Source organism: Vipera ursinii, assembly GCF_947247035.1.
Source record: "Vipera ursinii genome assembly, chromosome: 3".
Lineage (NCBI taxonomy): Eukaryota > Metazoa > Chordata > Lepidosauria > Squamata > Viperidae > Vipera > Vipera ursinii.
Window position 1 is genome coordinate 14,009,422 of NC_139516.1, and position 22,927 is coordinate 14,032,348.

The window sequence follows — 22,927 nt, forward strand, 5'->3', positions numbered from 1 at the left end:
ATGCAAAGCAAAAGAAAACAGACACTTGGCACCAATCCCCAAACCAGAACAGGAACAAGTTCACGTTCATTATGGCAACGGCAGTTGCATCTAGGAGATCTTTCATCTCCACAGTCACGGCTTTTCAATATCAAGTTACAAATAATTGAAACCGAAGAAATATTTTTGTTACCTGAATGTCATCGGGACTTAAGTATCGGTAAACTGAAGAGTCGACTCGAGCTTTTTGTTGGGATCCCAGTGAATTTCCAGCGAATTCAGTACCTCGATGAAGGTGAACCCTCTTTTCCACTTACCACAATGTCATAGTCCTCCATGTAATGTCTTACTGACTGAGCTAGGAAATTTTTTCTGAATATGGATGGTTTCAAGGGTTATTAGTCAAAAAAGGTATCCAGCATAAATGATAAAAATATAATATGTACCTATATTACATCACGGGTTTGGATATGCTTAAATAAAAAACTTGTACGTAGGTAGTCCCAAGTTCTGTGCTAATGAAATGTGGCTTTGGTGTCAAGTCAATCAGGTCATTTTATTTAGACAGAAATGTGTATCTTACAGTTAATCAGCTAATCAAGGCAACTCATTACCTAGTTGGGTAATGAAATGTTTGCAAGCGAACAACCAAGCTCAGAGAGTATCAAGGACTCTGCCGCTTGTAGTACAGTGATTGTATTTTTAAAACAATATTGGCATGTGCTATTTTAGACCTACCCAGGAGGTCTAAAGGCTAAAAACTAGCAGTACAAACCTCGATAACGTATTTCATCGAGTAAACTAAGGCCACTTACTCTCTTTGAGTCCAGTCCATCTTAGAGGATTGCCAGGCCAATATGCACTAGCATGAAAAATGTGGATTAAATAATGCAAAACAAATGGTGCCATTTTTTTTTAGAAAGTGTCCTTTGCATTAAAATTCCTAAACATCCCAAAAACAAATCGGGTCAGTCTTGTTTTCAATCGGGTCCTACTCCAAAATGTAACCAATTTCTCTAAGATTGTCTATTTCATCAAATAGTATTTTTGAATGCAAAATAAAAACATGTTCAAGGGTGAGAAGCTTCCAGGGAGAATGTATTCATTCCCTTATCAGCAGTGCTCCTAACTTTTTTTTAGTGTCCAGGGGTTCCCAACCATCTTTAGGGTGGACTACAAATAGTGGAGGAAAAAAAACCCTGCACAGATGAAACAATATTTATTTTAAAATGTGCTACAACTTGTTTAAAAGGCAAAGGCAAATTTCCTTTACCCTCCTCATGTAGTTTCTTACACTGTTTTGCATCCAATTGCACTCCCTGGGTTTAGTTTATTTCAAAGCAATGTTTTATTGTCAGCCTTAAGTCCTTACATCTTAAATCCTGGTGCTTTTTTCAGTAAGAATAAGTACACTTTTTCTTATTTGGGTAAGACTTCAATTTTCTGATGGAAGCTTTTTTTTTCCTTCTGTAATGCTTTGACTGAAATTGCTCATCCACTATATTGGTCTTGATTTTACCTTTGTTTTCAATCCTGGTGAAGTTTCTGTTACTGTCATTTCAATTTCCTTTTCAACATTCTTTTTATTCTGTTGTTTATTCTTGATCAAAAGTGACTTGTGTTAAAATGTCCTTAGAAAAATGAGCATACACTTTATACACAATTGTATAAGCATATAATTTATACACTTCTATATAAATTGTACACCTTGGTGGATACAACAGTGTTGCGACCAATTTTTTTTACCACCCATATTTGAACAATTCAGAACGTATTTATTCACATAATCTAAGGCAGGGGTCTTCAAACTGGGCCCTTTTATGACTTGTGGACTTCAACTCCCAGAATTCCTCAGCCAGGCACGCTCTTTTAGTTTTTTTTTTTAACCACACAAATGACAGGAAATCAGTTCTGAATCTCTGTACTTGAAGATTCTGGTTTTGGCATAATTTGATGCAACTGGTTGATACTTTATGCAAGCATTAATACCTTGCTGAAAATTACTTCTTCAGGCAAGGGGCACTGTTGGGTCAGATCTTCTCAAGAATTCCAAGGTTAAAAATAATTGGTTTTGAAATCAGACTGATCTTGCAAATCTCCAAGAAAAGATCTCATGGTCTTCTTTCTATCCTGAATATCCTCTTTCTCCAAGCCAACTGTTTTCAGTTTGCTTCTACAGCAGATCTTGAGGATGAGTCTACTTTGAGGAAACATGAAATCGTCCCTGGAGCAACTCTCACTATGAGAGTTTGGCCAGAAGATTCTTGGGGACAATTGGTGGCTGCAGCTGCAAGTGGAAAGATCAAGAAGGTTAGTTTGAAAGGTCTACAATCACCTGATATTGTTCTATAGAAACTACAACGAGTGTTTTTTTTTTTTTTTTGGAAGGGCTTCCTTTGAGAAAAGGAATGTTTATTGGTAATTTGGGCATAGTACAAAAAAACAGAGATAATTGCTGGAAGCCTGGCACACTGACAAATTGGCCATCAGCAGACACATAGACATAAACAATATCTACATGTCATTCAAAAGAGACAACAAGTCAAAAAAGAACAAAAAGACCAAGACACCTCACCACCAGCAATCAACACCCAGATAAACATAGATTAACACCACGATTAACATCAGACAAACAGTCAAGAAGTAAACAATAGCCCAATAATTTGCATCCAGAAATCTTGGTAAATTGTTGTTCTGAACGCTCACACTTACCTAATAGACTCAGTTTAAACATATCAAAATTCAAAACTGAGGTGTTAAAAGGAATCTTAGCCAGCCAGTCCCTCTTAGAGATTTAGATACCCCTGGCTACTTCATGATTTTGAGACCCCTACAAATAGAAACAAAAGGCACGAAAACAAAGTAAAATTATCTGAAGATTTTGATTACCTCAGAAAATAAATCAGGATTAGATATGGTGAGTACAGGTAGTCCTTGACTTGCAACAGTTCATTTAGTGACTGCCCAAAGTTATAACGGCAAAGTGACTTACACTTCTTTTTTTTTACACTTGTGACCATTGCAGCATCCCCCATGGTCACCTGATCAAAATTCAGATGCTTGGCAACTGACTTATGTTTATGACTGTAGCAATGTCCAGGGTTCATGTGATCACATTTCATAACCATCTGACCAGCAAAGTCAATGGGAGAGCCAGATTCCATTAATAACCATGTTACTAACTTAACAACTGCAGTGATTCACTTAAGAACTGTGCCAAGTGCCAAGGAAATCAGGAGATCCAGGCAGTTCAACTGAATATAAGATTTATTGCAAGCTTAAGCTTTCTACAAGAATATGAGCTACTAACAGTCAAGGGAATTTAGTGGTAGATAAGAGTAGAAGGAATTCAAGGTGGGCTGGATTAAAATCTCTTATGGGCATGCAGGGACTCATGACTGATGATGTGTTTGACCCCTCCCTCGGGCTCAGCCTAGTCATCCAAAGAAAGGTCATAAAATGGGGAAAGTTCACTTAATAACTATCTTGCTTAGCAACATAAATTTGGGGCTCAGTTGTGGTCATAAGTCGAGGACTACCTGTACTTAATTAGAAGTTCACAGAAAAACCTCACAACAGCAAATAGAGAAGTTAACGTGGAACTCATTTATAGGTAGCCCTGGACTAGAATTGCTATTTTTTCCGGTCATTAAACAAATCACAGGATTGTTAGGCAAACCCAGCTTCCCCAGTGGGCATTTCTTTGCCGGAAAATCAGTGAGAAAAGTTACAAATCACAAGCATGTGACCACAGGAGGCTGCAACTGGTCATAAATGGGAGACAACTGTCCAAATTGTGATCACGTCACTATGGGGGGAGGGGTAGTTGTGAGTAAAGGCTATAAATCATTTTTTTCTGAGAGCGGCATAACTTTGAACAGTCGTTAAATGAATGGTTTTAAGTCGAGAACCACCTGTACAGCATGTATTGTGTTCCCTTTGCCAGCTTTTCAATAAAAGGTAAAGGTTCCCCCGCACATGCGTGCTAGTCGTTTCCGACTCTAGGGGCCGGTGCTCATCTCCATTTCAAAACCGAAGAGCCAGCACTTGTCCCAGGATGTCTCCGTGGTTATGTGGCCGGCATGACTAGACACCAAAGGCACATGGAACACTGTTACCTTCCCACTGTAGTGGTCCCTATTTTTCTACTTGCATTTTTTACGTGCTTTCGAACTGCTAGGTTGGCAGAAGCTGGGATGAGTAACAGGCGCTCACTCTGTTACGCGGCACTCAGGATTCGACCCGCCAAACTGCCGACCTTCTGATCGACAAGCTCAGCGTCCTAACCCACTGAGCCACCGTGTCTCAATACTGAGCCATTAACATTTGCATCTTTATTGCCAGTTGCAAACCGTAGGAGTTACACAGACCTCCTCATTCAACACCGCAAATTCGAAGCTAATGACAGAAGAAACAAGGAATGACTGGTTAGCGCATCGAGCATTTGTGGCTTTATTTATGACTGCTCACAGAGGCCACACGAAGGCCATGGAATTTTTGCTCCAACATGGTAGTGTACTAAGTTCTGAAAGGACTCCCATAATAGTCTATGCTGATTTTTTTCCACACAGGTGGTCCTCGAATTACAATCATTTATTTAGTGACCAAAGTTACAACAGCAATGAAAAAAGAAACTTATGACCATTTTTCACACTTATGACCGTTGCAGCATCCCCATGGTCATGTGATCAAATCAGCATACTGGCTCATATTTATGACGATTGTGGTGTGCTAGGGTCATGTGATTACCTTTTGCAACCTTCTGACAAGCAAAATTAATGGGGAAGCCAGATTGGCTTAACAACTGTGTTACTAACATACTGCAGCAAGAAAAGTCGTAAAATTAAGACAAAACTCACTAAACAACTGTCTTGCTTAATAATGGAAATTTGGGGCATAATTGTGATTGTAAATTGAGGAGTACCTGTAATGTAGTACTTCTGCTAAGTTAAAGTTGGCTTAAGAAAGTTTAAGCCAAGAGTGGTCACTTGCATTTAAAACTGGGCGGAGGGAAGAATGCCTCTTTTATTATTATCATTGATTTCTGTTTTCAAGCTTGGGGCTTCCAAGACTGGCATCTTCAAAATTTTCTGTGTCCAAAGAAGCTTTGGAACTTGCCTTTCTCAAATCAAAAATTGCTGGCCATATGGCAAATCATTTCTACCTGTAGCCGATCCAGCCTCTCTTCCATAAGCCCAGAACTGCCCAACTTCCAACATCTTGGGCGTGGCATCAGACTATGCGCAGAGCAATAAGGATCAGGCTGATGTAGCTAAACCCATTTTGTGGGAATGATGAAATGGGCCACTTAAACCTCTGCTTAAGAGGAAATAACAACTCAGGGTAGATCCCAGAGGCTTTTTTCACAAGCCAACGGGACTTTCTTGTTTTTCTCTGAAGACGTTTCGCTTCTCATCCAAGAAGCTTCTTCAGCTCTGACTGGATGGTGGGAATAGAAAGATTTATACTCCTTGTAGATAGCTGGTCGTTTGCATTCTTTTAGAGAGTTGTTGAGGCCTCATGGAGATGCAAATGGGTGTGGAGCCTTCTTGGAACTGTTAAAAAGACTGTGTTGCAGATTGGAGATAGATTATGTCATATCCCTCCCCCCTCTGTTGAGAGAGGGCTGTTCAGTTTTGACATAGATGGCCTCTTTGGCCCCTCTTTCAAACCAGCAAGCCTCTCTGTTGAAAATGGGGACTTTGCTATCTATCTTTGAAAGAGTGGTCTTTGTCTTCTAAATGCAGATGGACTGCTAAATCTTGTCCTGATGGGTTTGTTCTCCTATGGTTATGAAGTGGTTGTTTTGTTTCCCCAATGTAGAACACAGAGCATAGAATAACAGAGTTGGTAGGCACCTTGGAGGTCTTCGAGTCCGGCTCAAGCAGGAGATCCTATACCATTTCAGACATGTGGCTCTCCAGCCTGTTAAAAGCCTCCAGTGATGGGGCATAAGAAATGTGTCCTCGGGAGGGACTCTGTCTCTGACTGCATTTTATATGAAACAAATGTTAAACCTAGTCTTATTGAATCCCAGATATGTCTTTGATTCCTTTCCAGGTGCTGATGTAAAACTTAAAACCCCACTGGGTAGGACAGCCCTCCATGTTGCCGTCACTTCAGGCCAGGTTGAATGTATCAGTACCCTCCTGGAATATGGAGCCAGGGCCAGTGACGAGGACAATTACGGACACAATGCTGTGCAGCTGGCCCGGCGGTGGAAACAGAGAGAGAGTGAAAGAAGGCTTTTCCGGCACAGGTGGATGGTGCGAACAGGTAGAAGCAAGCCAACACCAAAACATCAAATAGAAACTGGAAGTCAAAGCAGATTATTTAATTGTGCAACTGATGGAGGGATTAATAACATTTTCCACGTGAACTTTTCCTGAGAAATATATATTGTACTGAAATACAAAATTTCATTTCTCTACAAAGGTCCTACCCAGCTGTAAATGAGATAGTTACAGGTGAAACTCGAAAAATTAGGATATTGTGCAAAAGTTCATTTATTTCAGTAATGCAACTTAAAAGGGGAAACTAATACATGAGATAGACTCATTACATGCAAAGCAAGATAGTTCAAGCGTGATTTGTCATAATTGTGATGATTATGGCTTACAGCTCATGAAAACCCCAAATCCACAATCTCAGTAAATTAGAATATTGTGAAAAGGTGCAATATTCTAGGCTCAAAGTGTCCCACTCTAATCAGCTAATTAAGCCATAACACCTGCAAAGGGTTCCTGAGCCTTTAAATGGTCTCAGTCTGGTTCAGTAGTAATCACAATCATGGGGAAGACTGCTGACCTGACAGTTGTGCAGAAAACCATCATTGACACTCTCCATAAGGAGGGTAATTGCAAAAGAAGTTGGATGTTCCCAAAGTGCTGTATCAAAGCACATTAATAGAAAGTTATGTGGAAGGGAAAAGTGTGGAAGAAAAAGGTGCACAAGCAGCAGGGATGACTGCAGCCTGGAAAGGACTGTCAGGAAAAGGCCATTCAAAAGTGTTGGGGACTTTCACAAGGAGTGGACTAAGGCTGGAGTCAGTGCATCAAGAGCCACCACACACAGACGGATCCTGGACGGGTTTCAAATGTCGTATTCCTCTTGTCAAGCCGCTCCTGAACAACAAACAAAGTCAGAAGCGTCTTACCTGGGCTAAAGAAAAACAGACCTGGTCTGTTGCTCATTGGTCCAAAGTCCTCTTTTCTGATGAGAGCAACTTTTACAACTCATTTGGAAACCAAGGACCCAGAGTCTGGAGGAAGAATGGAGAGGCACACACTGCAAGATGCTTGAAGTCCAGTGTGAAGTTTCCACAGTCTGTGTTGATTTGGGGAGCCATGTCATCTGCTGGTGTTGGTCCACTGTGCTTCATTAAGTCCAGGGTCAACGCAGCCGTCTACCAGGAGATTTTGGAGCACTTCATGCTTCCTTCCGCAGACGACCTTTATGGGGATGCTGACTTCATTTTCCAGCAGGACTTGGCACCTGCCCACACTGCCCAAAGCACCAAAACCTGGTTCACTGACCGTGGGATTACTGTGCTTGATTGGCCAGCAAACTCGCCTGACCTGAACCCCATAGAGAATCTATGGGGCATTGCCAAGAGAAAGATGAGAGACATGAGACCAAACAATGCAGAAGAGCTGAAGGCCGCTATTGAAGCATCCTGGTCTTCCATAACACCTCAGCAGTGCCACAGGCTGATAGCTTCCATGCCATGCCGCATTGAGGCAGTAATTGCTGCAAAAGGGGCCCAAACCAAGTACTGAGTACATATGCATGCTTATACTTTTCAGAGGTCCGATATTGTTCTATGTACACTCCTTGTTTTATTGATTGCATGTAATATTCTAATTTACTGAGATTGTGGATTTGTGGTTTTCATGAGCTGTAATCCATAATCATCACAATTATGACAAATCACGGCTTGAACTATCTTGCTTTGCATGTAATGAGTCTATCTCATATATTAGTTTCCCCTTTTAAGTTGCATTACTGAAATAAATGAACTTTTGCACGATATTCTAATTTTTCGAGTTTCACCTGTATAGCAATGATAGTCTTAAAATTCCTCCATGATTACGTGTCAGGCATGTGCTCCTCATGGCTGAGCAACAGTGTTTTGGGGAAATCTTGCTGCTTCTGTCTGTTTATCCCAACAACCATCAGCCACCTATGGGGTAGGTGAGGCTGGTAGAATAGCCCAAAGTCATCCAGGGAGCTGGATGGAGAACCTTTTAGACACCGAGTGCCCAAAAACCGTCCCGCCTGCCTGCAGGGCCACCTACCACCTCCACGGCCCACTGCAGATTGTCCAGGTGGCCCCACAGCACCATGGTGGCCACACCCTCTGCCTGCGCCCCACAGCATCATCAAGAGATGGTGGAGCCTTGTCCCTGCTGCCATGTCCTTGGCTGCGCTGCTCCACATGGGCCACGCCCGGGGTGGCCTCTCCTCTGGGGGGGAGGGACTCTGCTAGTGAGGAGGGGACCACGTGAGGAGGCAGGGCTGGGGCAGTGGCATGCTTGCATGCCCACAGAGAGGGCTCTGCGTGGCACCTCTGGCACGCGTGCCATAGGTTCACCACCACTGAACTAGGACTAATGTTCCTACAGTTCTAGTTAAATCCCTTAACCTCCATACCACACTACCTCTTTTACCTCCCTGATGTAGTTCCAGTATTATATCTAGAAGCCAACTGACTGTATTAAACTGTGTATAATGCATTGAGTCAATCTTGCTCAAGTCTGTGGTCAGATTACCGATTTCAAACCCCTATAGGAATTCCTATAGAGATCTAGTTCCTGTTTAGATTATGGGGTGATTGGATTGAAGAAATCTCAATCAAACAGTCTGACCGTTTAATACACCACCCTAAATGTTTAGTTAAATTAAAAATTATCTTGAGAAAGTAGATCTTCATCTCTTTTTGTCATCACTGTTCTCTCCCCCCACCCCCCGGCTGTTACAAACAATCTGTGTTGCAATTGCAAATCAATTTGGAAAGGAGATTTTCAAATGTCAGGATTTGCAAGTGGGAATATGTGATTCCTTCCCAATGTTTCAGTTTCATACTGTATGTCTGTAGCTCTGTTTCCTGCATCAGGAACTTATGTTTTTAAAATCAGGGTACCTGACCTAGGACTAGGGTTCATTACTAAGAGTATGAATTTTCATCCTGTGAGGAAAACCACAGATAGTTTTACTCACAATAAGTCTTTAGACTTGTAAGATCAATCCATCTGTAAGTAATAATAATAATAATAAAGTTGGAAGAGACCTTCAAGGTCATCTAGTCCAACCCCCTGCTCAGGCAGGAAACCCTATACCATTTCATGGCTGTCCAGTCTCTTCTTAAAAACTTCCAGTGTTGGAGCATTCACCGCTTCTGGAGGCAGGTTGTTCCACTGGTTAATTGTTCTAACTGTCAGGAAGTTTTTCCTTAGTTCTAGGTTGTGTCTCTCATTGGTTAGCTTCCACCCGTTGCTTCTTATCCTGCCTTCAGGTGCTTTGGAGAATAGCTTGATTTCCTCTTCTTTGTGGCAGCCCCTGAGATATTGGAACACCACTATCATGTCCCCCCTCGTCCTTCTCTTCATTAAATTAGACATACCCAATTTCAGCAACCGTTCCTTATATGTTTTAGCCTCCAGTCCCCCAATCATCTTTGTTGCTCTTCTCTGTACTCTTTCTAAAGTCTCAACATCTTTTTTACATCGTGGTGACCAAAACTGGATGCAGTATTCCAAGTGTGGCCTTACCAAGGCATTGTAAAGTGATATTAACATTTCATGTGATCTTGATTCTATATTGTGATATTTTAAATGTTTGTATTGTGTGTTTATTTTATTTATATGCTGGCCAGTGTTTGACTTGGGCAGCCTTACGAATTCAATAAATAAACAGTTTCCCTACCACTATTTCTTAATACAGGTAGTCCTCAACTTACAACCACAACTGAGCACAAATTTTCTGTTGCTAAGCAAGACAGTTGTTATAAGTGTGTTGTGCCCCATTTTATGATCTTTTTTTGCCACACTTGTTAAGCAAATCACTGCATTTGGTTAAGTGAGTCATGTGATTGTTAAGCGAATCTTGCTTCCCCTTTGACTTTGCTTGTAGGAAGCCAGCTGGAAAGGGTACAAATAGTAGTCACACAGGACAGTGCAACTGTCATAAGTACATGTCAGTTGCCAAGCACCTGAATTTTGATCACATGGCCATAGGAATGCTGCAATGGTTGTAAGTATGAAAACTGACCATAAATCACTTTTTCCAGTGTTGTACCTTCGAATGGTCACTGAATGCACAGAAGTAAGTCGAGGATTACCTTTAGTACAGAGAAATGGAGAGGTAGCTTTTTCAAATGTTTTGGTACAAAACTGTAACTGAATAAGCATGTATATTTATTATTCATTAACTCTATCTCTATTCTTCTAGGGAGCAAAAGGCAGATAAAGGATCTTTAAATATCCCCTGCCCAGACTCTGCTAGGCCAGCTATGTTTCAACAAAGTTATTGCATTCCAAACCATCCATATTGTGTCTTGAATTATTACTGAATTGTTCACTCTGGTTCTTTATGGCTTCAGCTAACCACTAAATCAGGGGGCCTTCCACTCCTAATTTTAAACTATATCACTAACCGAAGACAAATCTCCTTTTTTGAATATCTCTTCCTGCTTGAGCAATCGGCATGTCATTCTATCAGTGTCCACCAGAGGGCGCGCGAAGACTGGACATCAATCCATAAACTTTTTTGATACGCATGCAGAGCAGGAAAACCTTCAAAATTTGGCAGAACCAAGTTTGGCTGAAGAAATGACAATGGCACGGAAACAAATGAATCCAGGTTGTGTTCTGGATTTTAGCTACCAAATGACAGTTGTAATCTCAGGGCAAAGCAAGAAATAAGGAAGACCTCTTTGGCTACCATGCTCTTGACTCTTACTTCGTATATCTCCACAGACACATATACTATTCTGTAAGCTCAAATGTAAAAATGTCCATATGCCTTCTGTGATTTGTACAGCCTGTTTTCTTCCTTAAAAAAAAACAAAAAAAACCCACATCCACCCACCCAAAAATACTGCTTTCTAATTGTGGTAGTTTGCAACATGTTCCTGACAGATGTCGGAGTTATAATCGAAACATTTATTGCTTATTGAATATTTTACAGATTGAGGAAAAAGGAAGTCACTTTTTTTTAATGTCTAGACGGAGGGGGGGGAGGGCAGGTAATTAAAACAAAGTGAAGAATTTGGATCTCCTTTCAGACATGGCACAGAGAATTATCTTTCAGGAGAACATTCACTTGTCACATTTCAGGAGAACAAAGTAGGCCATTGAGAAGGAGAAGTTTGCTTCAAAGACTCTACAATTGTCAGTTTGGCTTTGTACAACAGCTTAGTTTCTTTTCTACTGAGGTTTTTCATTTAGCAAGGAAAATAGCTTTATCTAGGCATGAGTAGAACTCCTGAATTTTATCTTTCCAAAAAAGTGGGACACCTCATTGGTGCGTATTTTGGACAATTCCTTGCAGGTGGCTGATGTCTCAGCATCTAAGATGCTGTAGCTGAATAGCTGTAGCATACTCCTGCTTTGTCTCGTGAAGATATCTTTAAGTGCAAAAATCCATTCCTTGAAAATCAGTTGCTTTTTCTTTGGTTTTGTTCATCCTCTGAAGAATTCAAGGGCGCATGCAGCTTTCTGACTGCCGCTAGGTCCAATGAAGTTATTTTCAAATGTGGATTTTGAAGGATGTCATCATCGCTGCAATAAAATACACATCACTGCAAAATAGCAAAATATTTATTTTAGAAGATCGGGCTCCCGCCTTAGACAAATACATATTTAAGAAGGAAGGGAAAAGGAAAAGCAAGGAATTAATATGAACACCTGAAGTTAGGGACATACAACGTACATTTACTGCTTTTCTGCCCATGTGCGACCATTTTAAATATGCAAACTGATCTTAAAACTATATCATAACACTTGTAACTGTCGTTTATTGTCACAGCACAAATTATGTCCAAATTCTTAAATGTTGTTTTTTTTATGAAGTAGAATTCTCTTTTTAAGCTGTTATTTCATGCTATGTTTGTTATTACCTAAGCTGCTGAGAAGCAGCTGTCAAAAGTTTGGGCATTCCTTCTATTGCAGCACCTTTTCTTCTGAGAAGCCATTGATCTTCAGTATATTGTTATTGCTGGACTTTTTTATTTGGGACAAGAGGTGTGGAGCAGCCATAATGTTGGAAGTACACCTACCGTTTGAACTTTATGTGCTTTGTCAGTACGGCACCAACTTCTCTCACTTAACAGCCTGAGACACACTCAGAGGGAAGAAAACCTAACATGGTCTTCTCCCACCTCAGACCTTTGCCACCATTAACATCCTGACCTGGCCTTGTTTAATCAAGGGGTCGCCAACCCCCAGTCCATGGACCGGCACCAGTCCGTGACACGCTAGAAAATGGGCTATGCAAACGAGCAAAGCCCCATCCGCAGGATTCGTATCCACACCTTCTCCGGTCTGTGGAAAAAACCTCTGTCCATGGAACCAGTCCCTGGTGCCCAAAAGGTTGGACGTTACTGGTTTAATCAGCTGCCTTCAAGTTTTTTTGGAGGGGGGGGCATTCCTCCTGAGACTGACACATCGTATAGTGTCCTTTTATAGGTGGACACTTCATGATGCGTTGTTATGAAGTGGAGGAGCAGGGAATGAAGGTCTGGAAGGCAACTGATGAGTTCTTGACCCCGATGCCACATTATCATCCCTGGATCGGTCTCACTGACTGACAGGTATTTTATTCCCCCCTTCTCAGTTTTACTGCTGAAATTATCAGAGCGAATTTTATGGCAAGGGCCCTTGAACTCCCTTTCGATAATCTATTGCTTCTTTTAGCAGATAGTGTGAAACCAAACTGGGTCGTACACTGTGGTTTGTTCAACATGGTGAGAACACAAGAACTGTGTATGTAAACCTAGGTTCAGTGTGATGTGTGAACCAGATCTTTGGATTCTTTGGGGGACTGGATGAGTCAAATCCGTGCTCCACCTCCAGCCACTCCTCATCTGTTACTCATTTCCTCTAAATAATTTCATTCAAACTAAACTTGCTAAGACTAAAAAAAGGTGAGTGGAAGAAAGCAACATGTGAATAAAACAGGTGTCTATATTGCAGACATTTTTTGACACCCACTTTTCCCCTTGCCTCATCTATATTCAGAGTCCCCCTGTGTGGGACATGGGCAGTTTCTAAATTTGATAATAAATACATAAATACCATCAACCAAAGACACAGTCTACAAGAGCTATGTACTCTAAACAGCCTACAAAAGCTGCATTAGCAATATTACCAGATGCATCATCAAGGCATACTGGATCCCTGACATACCAGCGATGATCCCAGATCCATTAGGACATCACCAGAAGTATGTGGGGTACGTTTAATTGTATTGAAGCTTAGTCAACCTCTCCATGGCATCAAAATAGAGCACTGTTATTATCATTGGAAAGTAACCTGTGTCTATTGTTCTTTCATGTTGGGTTGTAGAACAATTTAGGACTACCTTAGCTCCTACTCAAGACTTGGGATAAAAACAAGTCAATACAGCATGGAGAAGTCAGCAACCGTTCTTTGAGTGATCAGTCACATTACCCTTCAAAGCTATCCTATCGTCCCCTTCTGAAGATAGTTTTGGCAGCAAAGAGGAGACGCCTTGCCCCAATGGGATTGACCCATCACACTCACTCCAGAAAAAGAGGCCAACTTTGGATCCACTCTGCCAAAGAATTTTGGCTGATGGAGTCTAGGAGAAGAGCCTTTTAAGTTCTGGCCCCAGGCCTCTGGAATATTTTCCTGTTGGAGGTGAGGTCAGTCCCACACTTCTGGCCTTCTGGAAAGGCCTTACATCCTGGCTCTGCTGCCTGATCTGGGGCTCTGATAGGTGCGCTCAGCACTGCGGGTGGCTGAGGGAGTAGAGCGAAGTTCCCCATCCCTATGTTGCTTGTCCTCTTGGTTTTTCTAGTCTTTCTTAATTTTTAATTGTTTTTATGATCTTTTTGTTGTGCCGTAAGCTGCCTAGAATCACTGTTACAATGAAAGGGGTGATATATAAATTTAATAAACAAAAATAAAGTAAAAAGTGGAAGAAGTGGAAAGAAAGAAAGAAAGGAGAAAAGAAAAGAAAAAAGGAAGGAAAGAAAGAAAGAGAGAGAGAGAAAGAAACAATCAGAATTCTTTGTAGATCCCAGAATTTCGATGAAAAATAAAGACTTTTCTGCAAATAGCTTTCCAGTAAGGTAAGGTAGGAAGTACAGAAGAAGCAGTAGTGAAATGGTGACAAATGAAAGATGATACCTCAAAAATCAGCAATGTTTTTTCCTCCCAAGCATTATTGTGTACCCTTACATAACTGGAATCTTGTGAGCTGATAGATCTTTTTGCACAATAGAGAAATCTCATAATTTCTAGATTCTAGATGCATACTTATGTCCGTTTGCTGCAATGTGTTCTCTCTCTCTCTCTCTCTCTCTCTCTCTCACACACACACACACACACACACACACACGCCCCCTTGTATTGCCTAGTTATGCTTTCGGAGGCTTCTTTTCACAGCTTCTGATTAGCATTTCATGTCTACTTCAGAAGGATGGAGGGAGAGAAAGAGAAGGAACTTTATGTTTGAATTCCAGGTTGCGTTGAGTTAATTTGTAAGTAATAAACAGGATAAATAAATCAGACGTGTGTTGACTCAGGTGCTGAGATGATGGACTGAACTGGAGAGCATTTAAAGATGGCACAGCGACCTTGAGCAAGATGCAATTTCAATATTGACTGAAATGTGCTGAGGGTACAGAACAGAATCACAAGGCTGGGTTGGAAAGAAGGAGGCCATGAAAGAGAGCAAACATCCTGAAATAATTTGACTATATTGGAATTAGGGTCTGGTGAGTGATTTATATGGGCTATAACAGTGAAACCAAATGAGGTAACAAGGCTAGAGAGACAGAGCTACAAAAGTCATTTGAGAAGTATATAGGACGTAGATCATGCTGCCACCGAGAATTGCAGTTAACTGTACGAAACAAAGTAAGGTGAATCAACCTTGACCCAATGCAATTGTCAGTTCAATTTCAAAGCATGGATTACCTTCATATCATCAATTCAATTTAGGTCAGTTCCTTTCAAATCCAATTGTTGCGTTTATTTGGATTGAATGTTCTATGAAGATTCTCAGTCATTCAGGTCATAGTTGTTCCAAAAGGTGTTTTTTCAAAAAGCAGTTCTAGCCAGAACTGAAGAAGCTTCTTGGACGAGAAGTGAAAAGTCTTCAAGGAAAAACAAAGTCTAGTTGCCTTTGGAAAAAACACCTTTGGGACACTTGGATCAAATAGTTTGAGGGGGACTAACTCAGTTGAAATCAACACAGACTTAAAAACCCTGCTTACGTGTGTCTAGAATGGACTCAGGGAATCCAGTTTGAATCAGGGATTCCACTGAGAAATATATAATTTGTTATGGAGAGTTGATCTAATGGGCTCTAAAGCTGAATGTTTGAATCACATATTAGCACCAGCTAGGGAATGATACTAGGGCAGGGGTAGGCAACCTTGCCTCTTTTATAACTCTTGGACTCCAACTCCCAGAGTTCCTGAGCCAGGAATTCTGGGAGTTGAAGTCCACGAGTCATAAAAGAGCCAAGGTTGCTTACCCCTGTATGTTAAAAAAATATCAAAATGGAAGTGCACACAAAAATACATTGCTGATCTGTGCTGGAAAAATTCCTGTTCCAAGCAATGAAGAAAGCAGCTCCATATTTGACTAAGGACAAATCTACTTTTTCTTTTTCTTTTTTTCTTTCTTTTTCAATTGTAGTCAACTTACGACTACAGTTGAGCCCACATTTTTAGTTGCTAAGTGAAACAGTTGTTAAGTGACTTTTGCTGCATTTTACGGCCTTTCTTTCCACAGCTGTTAAGTGAATCACTGCAACTGTGGCAAGTTCGTAACACGGTCATTAAGTGAATCTGTCAGAAGGTTGCAAAAGGGGATCACATGACCTTGTGATACAGCAACGGTTGTAAGTATGAATCAGTTACCAAACATCCAAATTTTGGTCACATGACCATGCGGATGGTGCAATGGTTGTAGGTGTGAAAAACTGTCATACGTCAGTGCCACGTTTCAGTGCCATTTTAGGCAGAAACTGAACCATCCTCCTTTTGCGCTTTGTGATCAGGATCTTTCTTAATCAACCAGTGGCTTCTGCCTTTGTCTGTATCAAGTGGTCTTCTGATAGATTCCCTTCTACAAGTGAACCTCAAAAAAGGACTCTGTTCTGTACCAGCCTGCTACCGGCCCTGCAGAAAAGGCAGGGACAACCCCTTTTACAAGAAGGCAAGAGGCTGAAATTAAGCCTGCCAAATTTATTGATACAAAAACAAACAAGACACGAACCAAGAAACAGGAGCTTTTCAAGCGGTTGCCTTCAGCAAACCAGCCCTCCCACGCATTCCCCTTTTATACAGTTTAGGGCGTGGCTTCTCTCTGCCTCCTTCCGAAGTGCCCCATTGCCTTCCTCTGTTTACTCCTGATTGACTGCCTCCTGCGTCGGGCGTCCTTGAACAGGGCCAGCTGTGGGTCATCTTCATCCATGCTGTCAGGCTCACACAGCTGGGTCTCCGTCGTGACCAGGTGGGAGGGGCCTGGCTGAGGGCTCTCATCAGCAAGCTCTTCAACACCCCCCTCCTCCTCATCTGAGTCATCCGACCCAACTGCCGAACCCACAGGCTGACCCTGAATCACAACAGACTCAGGACATTGTCCCAAAGGTGCTTTTCCACCTTTGGACTTCCTTGGTTTTTCAAAAGTTTGAAAACTTTTCTCTTCTCATTCAAGAAGCTTCTTCAGTTCTTGGATGAGAAGCGAAACGTTTTCAAGGGGGGAAAAAAAGAACCAAGAAAGTCTAATTGCCTTTTGGAAAAGCACTTTTGGGACAACCGTGACCTGGATGATTGAGAATCTCCATGCAGACTTTGGACATTGTTTCAGATTGTTCTGCTGCGACAAACATTCACAGGCTTAGTTGGTTTTCTTGCCTCCTGGTCTCATTTATCTTATCTGTAAAATGAGCTTCGGCTGGAAAGAAACGTGCTGAAAATAATAATTTTGCTGCTGCGGAGCTGAGGCACTTCTTTCCCTTCTGCTTTCCCAAGTGCAACAGGTACCAAAGCAGATTTACTGCTTTTTATTATCCGGGGAGAAGCAGATAAATAATTAAACATTTGGGAAAAACCAGCCTGGATTAATTCTAGCAATGCCTGCTTTTCCCTGACAGTCAAAAAGAGCCCCCAGGTTTTTCTTTCACTTTCGTTTTCATAGAGACAACCCCCAGTTGTACAATAGTGGGGATTGGGAGATAGACGAGGCCAGTTCCGACTCTGACAGGTAATGTTTCCAAGCAGTTGGGAGACGAAATTAGCTACTAGAGATTTAATTAAAGATAACAAGTTACCCTCCTTCTCCTACAAATCTGAGCATTGCAGGTCTCCTTCGGTGTAGACAAGGATCAGGCTAGGGCTGAGTTGAGCTGTTTTGTGCAAGATGTACAGGTAGTCCTCAACTTACCACAGTTCACTTAGGGACCATTCAGAAGCTGCAACAGCAGTGAAAAAAGTGTCTTATGACTGTTTTTCACACTTACAACCTTTGCAGCGTCCCCATGGTCGCAGGATTAAAATTCAGAGGCTTGGCAACTGACTCATATTTATGACCGTTTCAATGTTCATTTTTTTGCAACCTTCCGACAAGCAAAGTCAATAGGGGAGCCAGATTCACTTAACAACTGTGCTACAAACTTAACACCGGCAGGGATTCACTTAACAAGAAAGGTCATAAAATGGAGCAAACCTCACTTAACAACTGTCTCACTTAGCTACTGCAGTGATTCACAGAATAACAGAAGAGAATAACAGAATAACAGAGTTGGAAGGGATCTTGGAGGTCTTCTAGTCCAACCCCCTGCTCAGGTAGGAAACTCTATACCATTTCAGACAATCTCTTTTTAAAAACTTCCAGTGTTGGAGCACCCACAACTTCTGGAGGCAGGTTGTTCCACTGGTTAATTGTTCTGTCAGGAAATTTCTACTTATTTCTAAGTTGGTTCTCTCCTTGATTAGTTTCCACCCATTGCTTCTTGTCCTGCCTTCAGGTGCTTTGGAGAATAGCTTGACTCCCTCTTCTTTGTGGCAACCTGAGATATTGGAACAATGCTATCATGTCACCCCTAGTCCTTCTCTTCATTAAACTAGATCAGGGGTCATCAAACTTGTCCCTTTTATGACTTGTGGACTTCAACTCCCAGAATTCCTCAGCCAGTGTGCCTGGCTGAGGAATTCTGGGAGTTGAAGTCCACAAGTCATAAAAGGGACAAGTTTGAAGACCCCTGAACTAGACATAGCCAATTACTTGACAACGGTGGCAAGAAAGGTCATAAAATGGGGCAAAATTCACTTAATGTCTCGCCTAGCAACAGAAATTTTGGGCTCAATTGTGGTCATAAGTCGAGGACTACCTGTAGTTTGGTTCTCATATAGCCAAATAACTCTAAGCTATAATGGATCAGTACATCATTGGTGTCTTCCAAATTCAATCCTAAGCTTAGTCCCTCTGTGAGAGCCAGTCCTAGTTGCCCTGATATTAGCCTGGTTCTGTAGCCACCCTTGTCACCGAACACTTAACCAAATAGCCCTCCCAATTTTATTCCATATCCCCATGCACAGTTAATGTCCTTAGTCATTAAGCTGAGAAATGTTAACCTTGTCACAGTTAGTGACTGGAAGCAGAAAAGTCCATTTAATTCCCAGGGGAATGAATTCTAATTTTCTGCCTGTCAGACACTGACATTTTACATATTTTCCTCCAACCCCCCCCCCCCTTTTCCCATTTTGCTTAGTGCTAAATTTAAATGTGTGTCATAAGAAAAGACCCTTTTATTAGCTCAGAAGCCCCAGGGGTTTGGCGGAGAGCCAGGAGAGATTTGCCACTGACCAATGGCTGCTGCTGGAACGGACTTTTATTTGCTGAAGAGGCGCGAAGAGAAAGGTAAGGATACAAAGCGCAACTGGAAGGTCACAGCAGAGATCACATTAGTGTTTCATGTCAAAAGAGATTTTCCCACCCCTTTCTCAACCCCCCTCCCCTCCCGTGCCCTCTTGAAAACAGAAGGAAAAGAAAAAAAAAGTAAGTGAACTGGGGGTTAAAAATAAATAAATAAATCTGGAGAAACAAATTATGTTAATCAAACAGACTGGCCTTCTGATATTTGTCACTTCGGATGTGGCAATTTCTATTTGATTCACCTTTGGAATATATAAATGGAATTTCTGCGCCTGCAGAAATCTGTATAGAAAGCACGTCTCGTCAGCAAACTAGGAGTGCATGGTCTCCGAGCTGACAAATGCGAGAGGCAGATGTATCTGGCAAAGCTCTTGGTGCTCTGATTTAGAATGGATTCAGTGCTGGGTCTCCTGGTTGCACCGAGGTCACGAAGTCCTCACGAAGAGAGGTGAGAAGTTTAAAGGACCCAAGGCAATATGTGAAACTGTGTGCAGGGATGGCATAAACTCAACAGGTTTGAAAAAAGAAACAACTAGGAACCTACAGAGAATAGAAAATCACGTTGGTGTAGGCCAGGGGTAGGCAACCTCGGCTCTTTTATGACTCATGGACTTCAACTCCCAGAATTCCTGAGCCAGCATGGCTCAAAATGGAAACCTCTCCCTTTCTCCTCAGCATGGCTGGCTCAGAAATTCTGGGAGTTGAACTACACAAGTCATAAAAGAGCCAAGGTTGCCTACCCCTGGTGTAGGCCAAGCTGTTCCACTGGTTAATTGTTCTTACTGCCAGCAAATTTCTTCTTAGTTCTTGGTTGCTTCTCTTCTTGATTAACAGGATAATAGAGTTGCAAGGGACCTTGGAGCTCTTCTAGTCCAACCCCTTGCTCCAGAAGGCGATCCTATACATTAGCATTCTGGACAGAAGGCTGTCCAATCTCTTCTTAAATATTTCCAGTGATCAGTGGTTGGGTCCATGCTCCACAGCACACTGTGTGATTTGGTTGGCTTTGCCTCTGAAGGTTGCATGACCACAAGGCAGTAAGGTCTGTTCACCCTTTCCTTATAGTCGCTTCAGTGGCTGGTTTCTCACATCCTGTTTAACAAGCCAGATTCAAATGTGTTTTGACCCCAAGCAATCTGAAAGAGGCTGGCATCCCAGTCTTCACCCAGTGCATATTTCTGTTATAAATAGAAATTCTATTATATATAGTCCTCAGGTTCATCTCGGTGGCTTCCTAGGTGGGAGAACAAAAGGGCGAGCTGAGAGGTCTTCTCTGGAGAAGTTTCCTGACAGTGAGAACAATTAGCCAGTGGAACAGCTTGCCGCCAGAAGTTTTGGGTGCTCCATCACTGGAGTTTTCAGGAAGAGATTAGACGTCCATTGGTCTGGAATGGCATAGGGTCTCCTGCTTGAGCATGCGGTCGGACTAGAAAACCTCCAAGGTCCCTTCAAACTCTGTTATTGTGTTAAGTTTTAGCTATCCTTCCTTTTTTTCTCCTCTGGTGCCTTTAATTTCTTTGGCTTACTCCTTTTCTGCACTTGGCATAATGTCACTTGCCCCCAAAAGGAATAGTAGGATGGGCGTGTGGAGATAGGTCTGTAAGAATGAATGAAACCGTTGCAGGCTGGTGTATTTATTCATAAAATCTTCCTCTCTCCTGCCTTCTTAGCTCAGTGGGCTTTAATAGGGGGTTAGACAGCCTTAGGGTGATAGGCGTATCAATGGGAATTAGAATCTCCACCTTGGGAGGCCACCAGTGAGTCCGGGCTACTGGGGAAGAAAAGTGGAGAAAAGGGTTTTTGATAGAAAATACCTAAGTAGTTGCTGCAACAAAGGGGAAGTTACAGGAGTTCCATCTTTGAACTGAATGAGGCCCTTACCCTCATCTTATTCTGTGAGAACATCTTCAATCTGTGTGTGTGTGTGTGTGTGTGTGTGTGTGTGTGTGTTCCCAACTATTTGCTGTTAAATGAATTTTCACAAATCATAATGCATAAAGAGAACCAAGCGTATGCTAGGACGATGAAATTCTCCCCCCCCCCCCCCTCTCTCTCTCTCTCTCTCTCTCTCTCTCTCTCTCTCTATATATATATATATATATATATATATATATATATATATATATATATATATATATATATATATATATATATATATATATATATATATGGATCTTTGGGTTTTTTCCCATGGGATTCCTTCGAAACGTTGCTCTTACACCTTCAATTCTACGTGGGGAAAAACCCGAATGACCAAAGATCCACATACAAACACCCGCGACTCTTCGGCATTATTACAAAGTCAGCTTAATTGCCCCCAACAATCTGGGTCCTCATTTTACCTACCTCAGAAGGATGGAAGGCTGAGTCAACCTTGAGCCTGGTGGGATGTGAACCTGCACTAATTGCAGGCAGCTGGTGTTACTTAAGGAGGCATTAGCCCACTGCTCCACCAAGGCTCTCTATATATAGCAATAGCACTTAGCCTTATATACCCCTTCACAGTCCTTTATCACCTTCTATAAGCAGTTTACAGAGTCAGCCTATTTCCCCCAACAATCTGGTTCCTCATTTTGCCAACTTTGGAAGGATGGAAGGTTGAGTCAACCTTGAGCCAATTAAGATCGAACTGCTGGCAGTTGGCGGAGTTAGCCTGCAATACTGCATTCTAACCATTGCGCCACCACGGCTCTTATCATAGCAGAATGATAAAAATACTCAATGATCTGAGTATTTTGCTATTATTAAAACAATACAATATCATGAGCTCTTTCATTCTGGAATGAAAAATATGGAATGAAAATTGTTTTAAATCGGTAGATTGCAGCTGAACTTCAGGGAAAAAAAATCCTAGCACTAACGGCAGCTCCATGGTGGACCTACTTACCATTGAACTAGTGAACTCCTCTTTGTGAGTTTAAGCAGAAGTCAAGCTATTGTCAAGAATGCTTTACTGTTAGTCCAGCTCTAAGTAAGAGGTTAGAGCAGACATGTGAAACTCGCGACGTCACGTGACGTCATGAGACTATCAGGACTCTTTTGCCATTGCCGGCAATGGAGTGAGCGTGGCTTCCGGATGATGTGTCCGGCCCGTGGGCTGGCAGTTTGACACCCCTAGGTTAGAGACAGTGGTCCAAATGCCCCTTTCAACTCTGATCAATCAGAATAGAGCTGGAAGGGACCTTGGGAAGTCTTCTAAACTAACCCCCTGCACAAGCAGGAGACCCTACACCATTCCAGACAGGTGGCTATCCAGACTCTTCTTAAAAGCCTCCAGTGATGAGGCACCCACAACTACTGAAGGCAAGCCGTTCCACTGCTTAATTGTCCTCACTATTAGGAAGTTTCTCTTTAATTCCAGGTCGCTTCTTTCCTTGATTAGTTTCCATCCATTGTTTCTTGTCTTGCCTTCTGATCCTTTGCTAAATAAATTGACCCCCTCTTCTTTGTGGCAGCCCCCCCAAAAGGCTTTTTTATGCTTTTCGTAAGAGCCCCTCATTATGACCCTATGAATTCGGATTCCAATCCCGAATATTGTTCATAATAAAGAATGGGATAAATGATTGCCAGGAATCTAGTTGAATCCAGGAGTTTATAACACAATAATGAATGAATAAATCAATGAATCATTCATTGAGTCTATCAGTCCATACAGCAGACTTAACTGCAAGCTTGCCCACTGGTTTTTAGCATTATTTTTTTTTTAAAAGTCCATTTTTTTAAAAAAAAATTTCTCCATACCTATATATTCTTATATCTGTGCTATGAGTTCTAGTGCTGTTTTATTTTACATCTCATGATAAAGCATCAAGAGA

The 22,927-nt window shown here is 41.8% G+C and overlaps 1 protein-coding gene across 1 annotated transcript; it reads left to right on the forward strand.

Annotated features, from left to right (window-relative positions):
* On the forward strand, positions 1 to 10,533 carry ANKRD60 (ankyrin repeat domain 60; the record flags this gene model as incomplete). Its single annotated transcript, XM_083358124.1, has 5 exons — positions 1 to 274; positions 2,159 to 2,289; positions 4,324 to 4,489; positions 6,040 to 6,255; positions 10,429 to 10,533. The coding sequence occupies 5 exons, from the start codon at positions 1 to 3 to the stop codon at positions 10,455 to 10,457; spliced, it is 816 nt and encodes a 271-aa protein (XP_083214250.1). The 3' UTR covers positions 10,458 to 10,533.
* Positions 10,534 to 22,927: the final 12,394 nt, after the last annotated feature.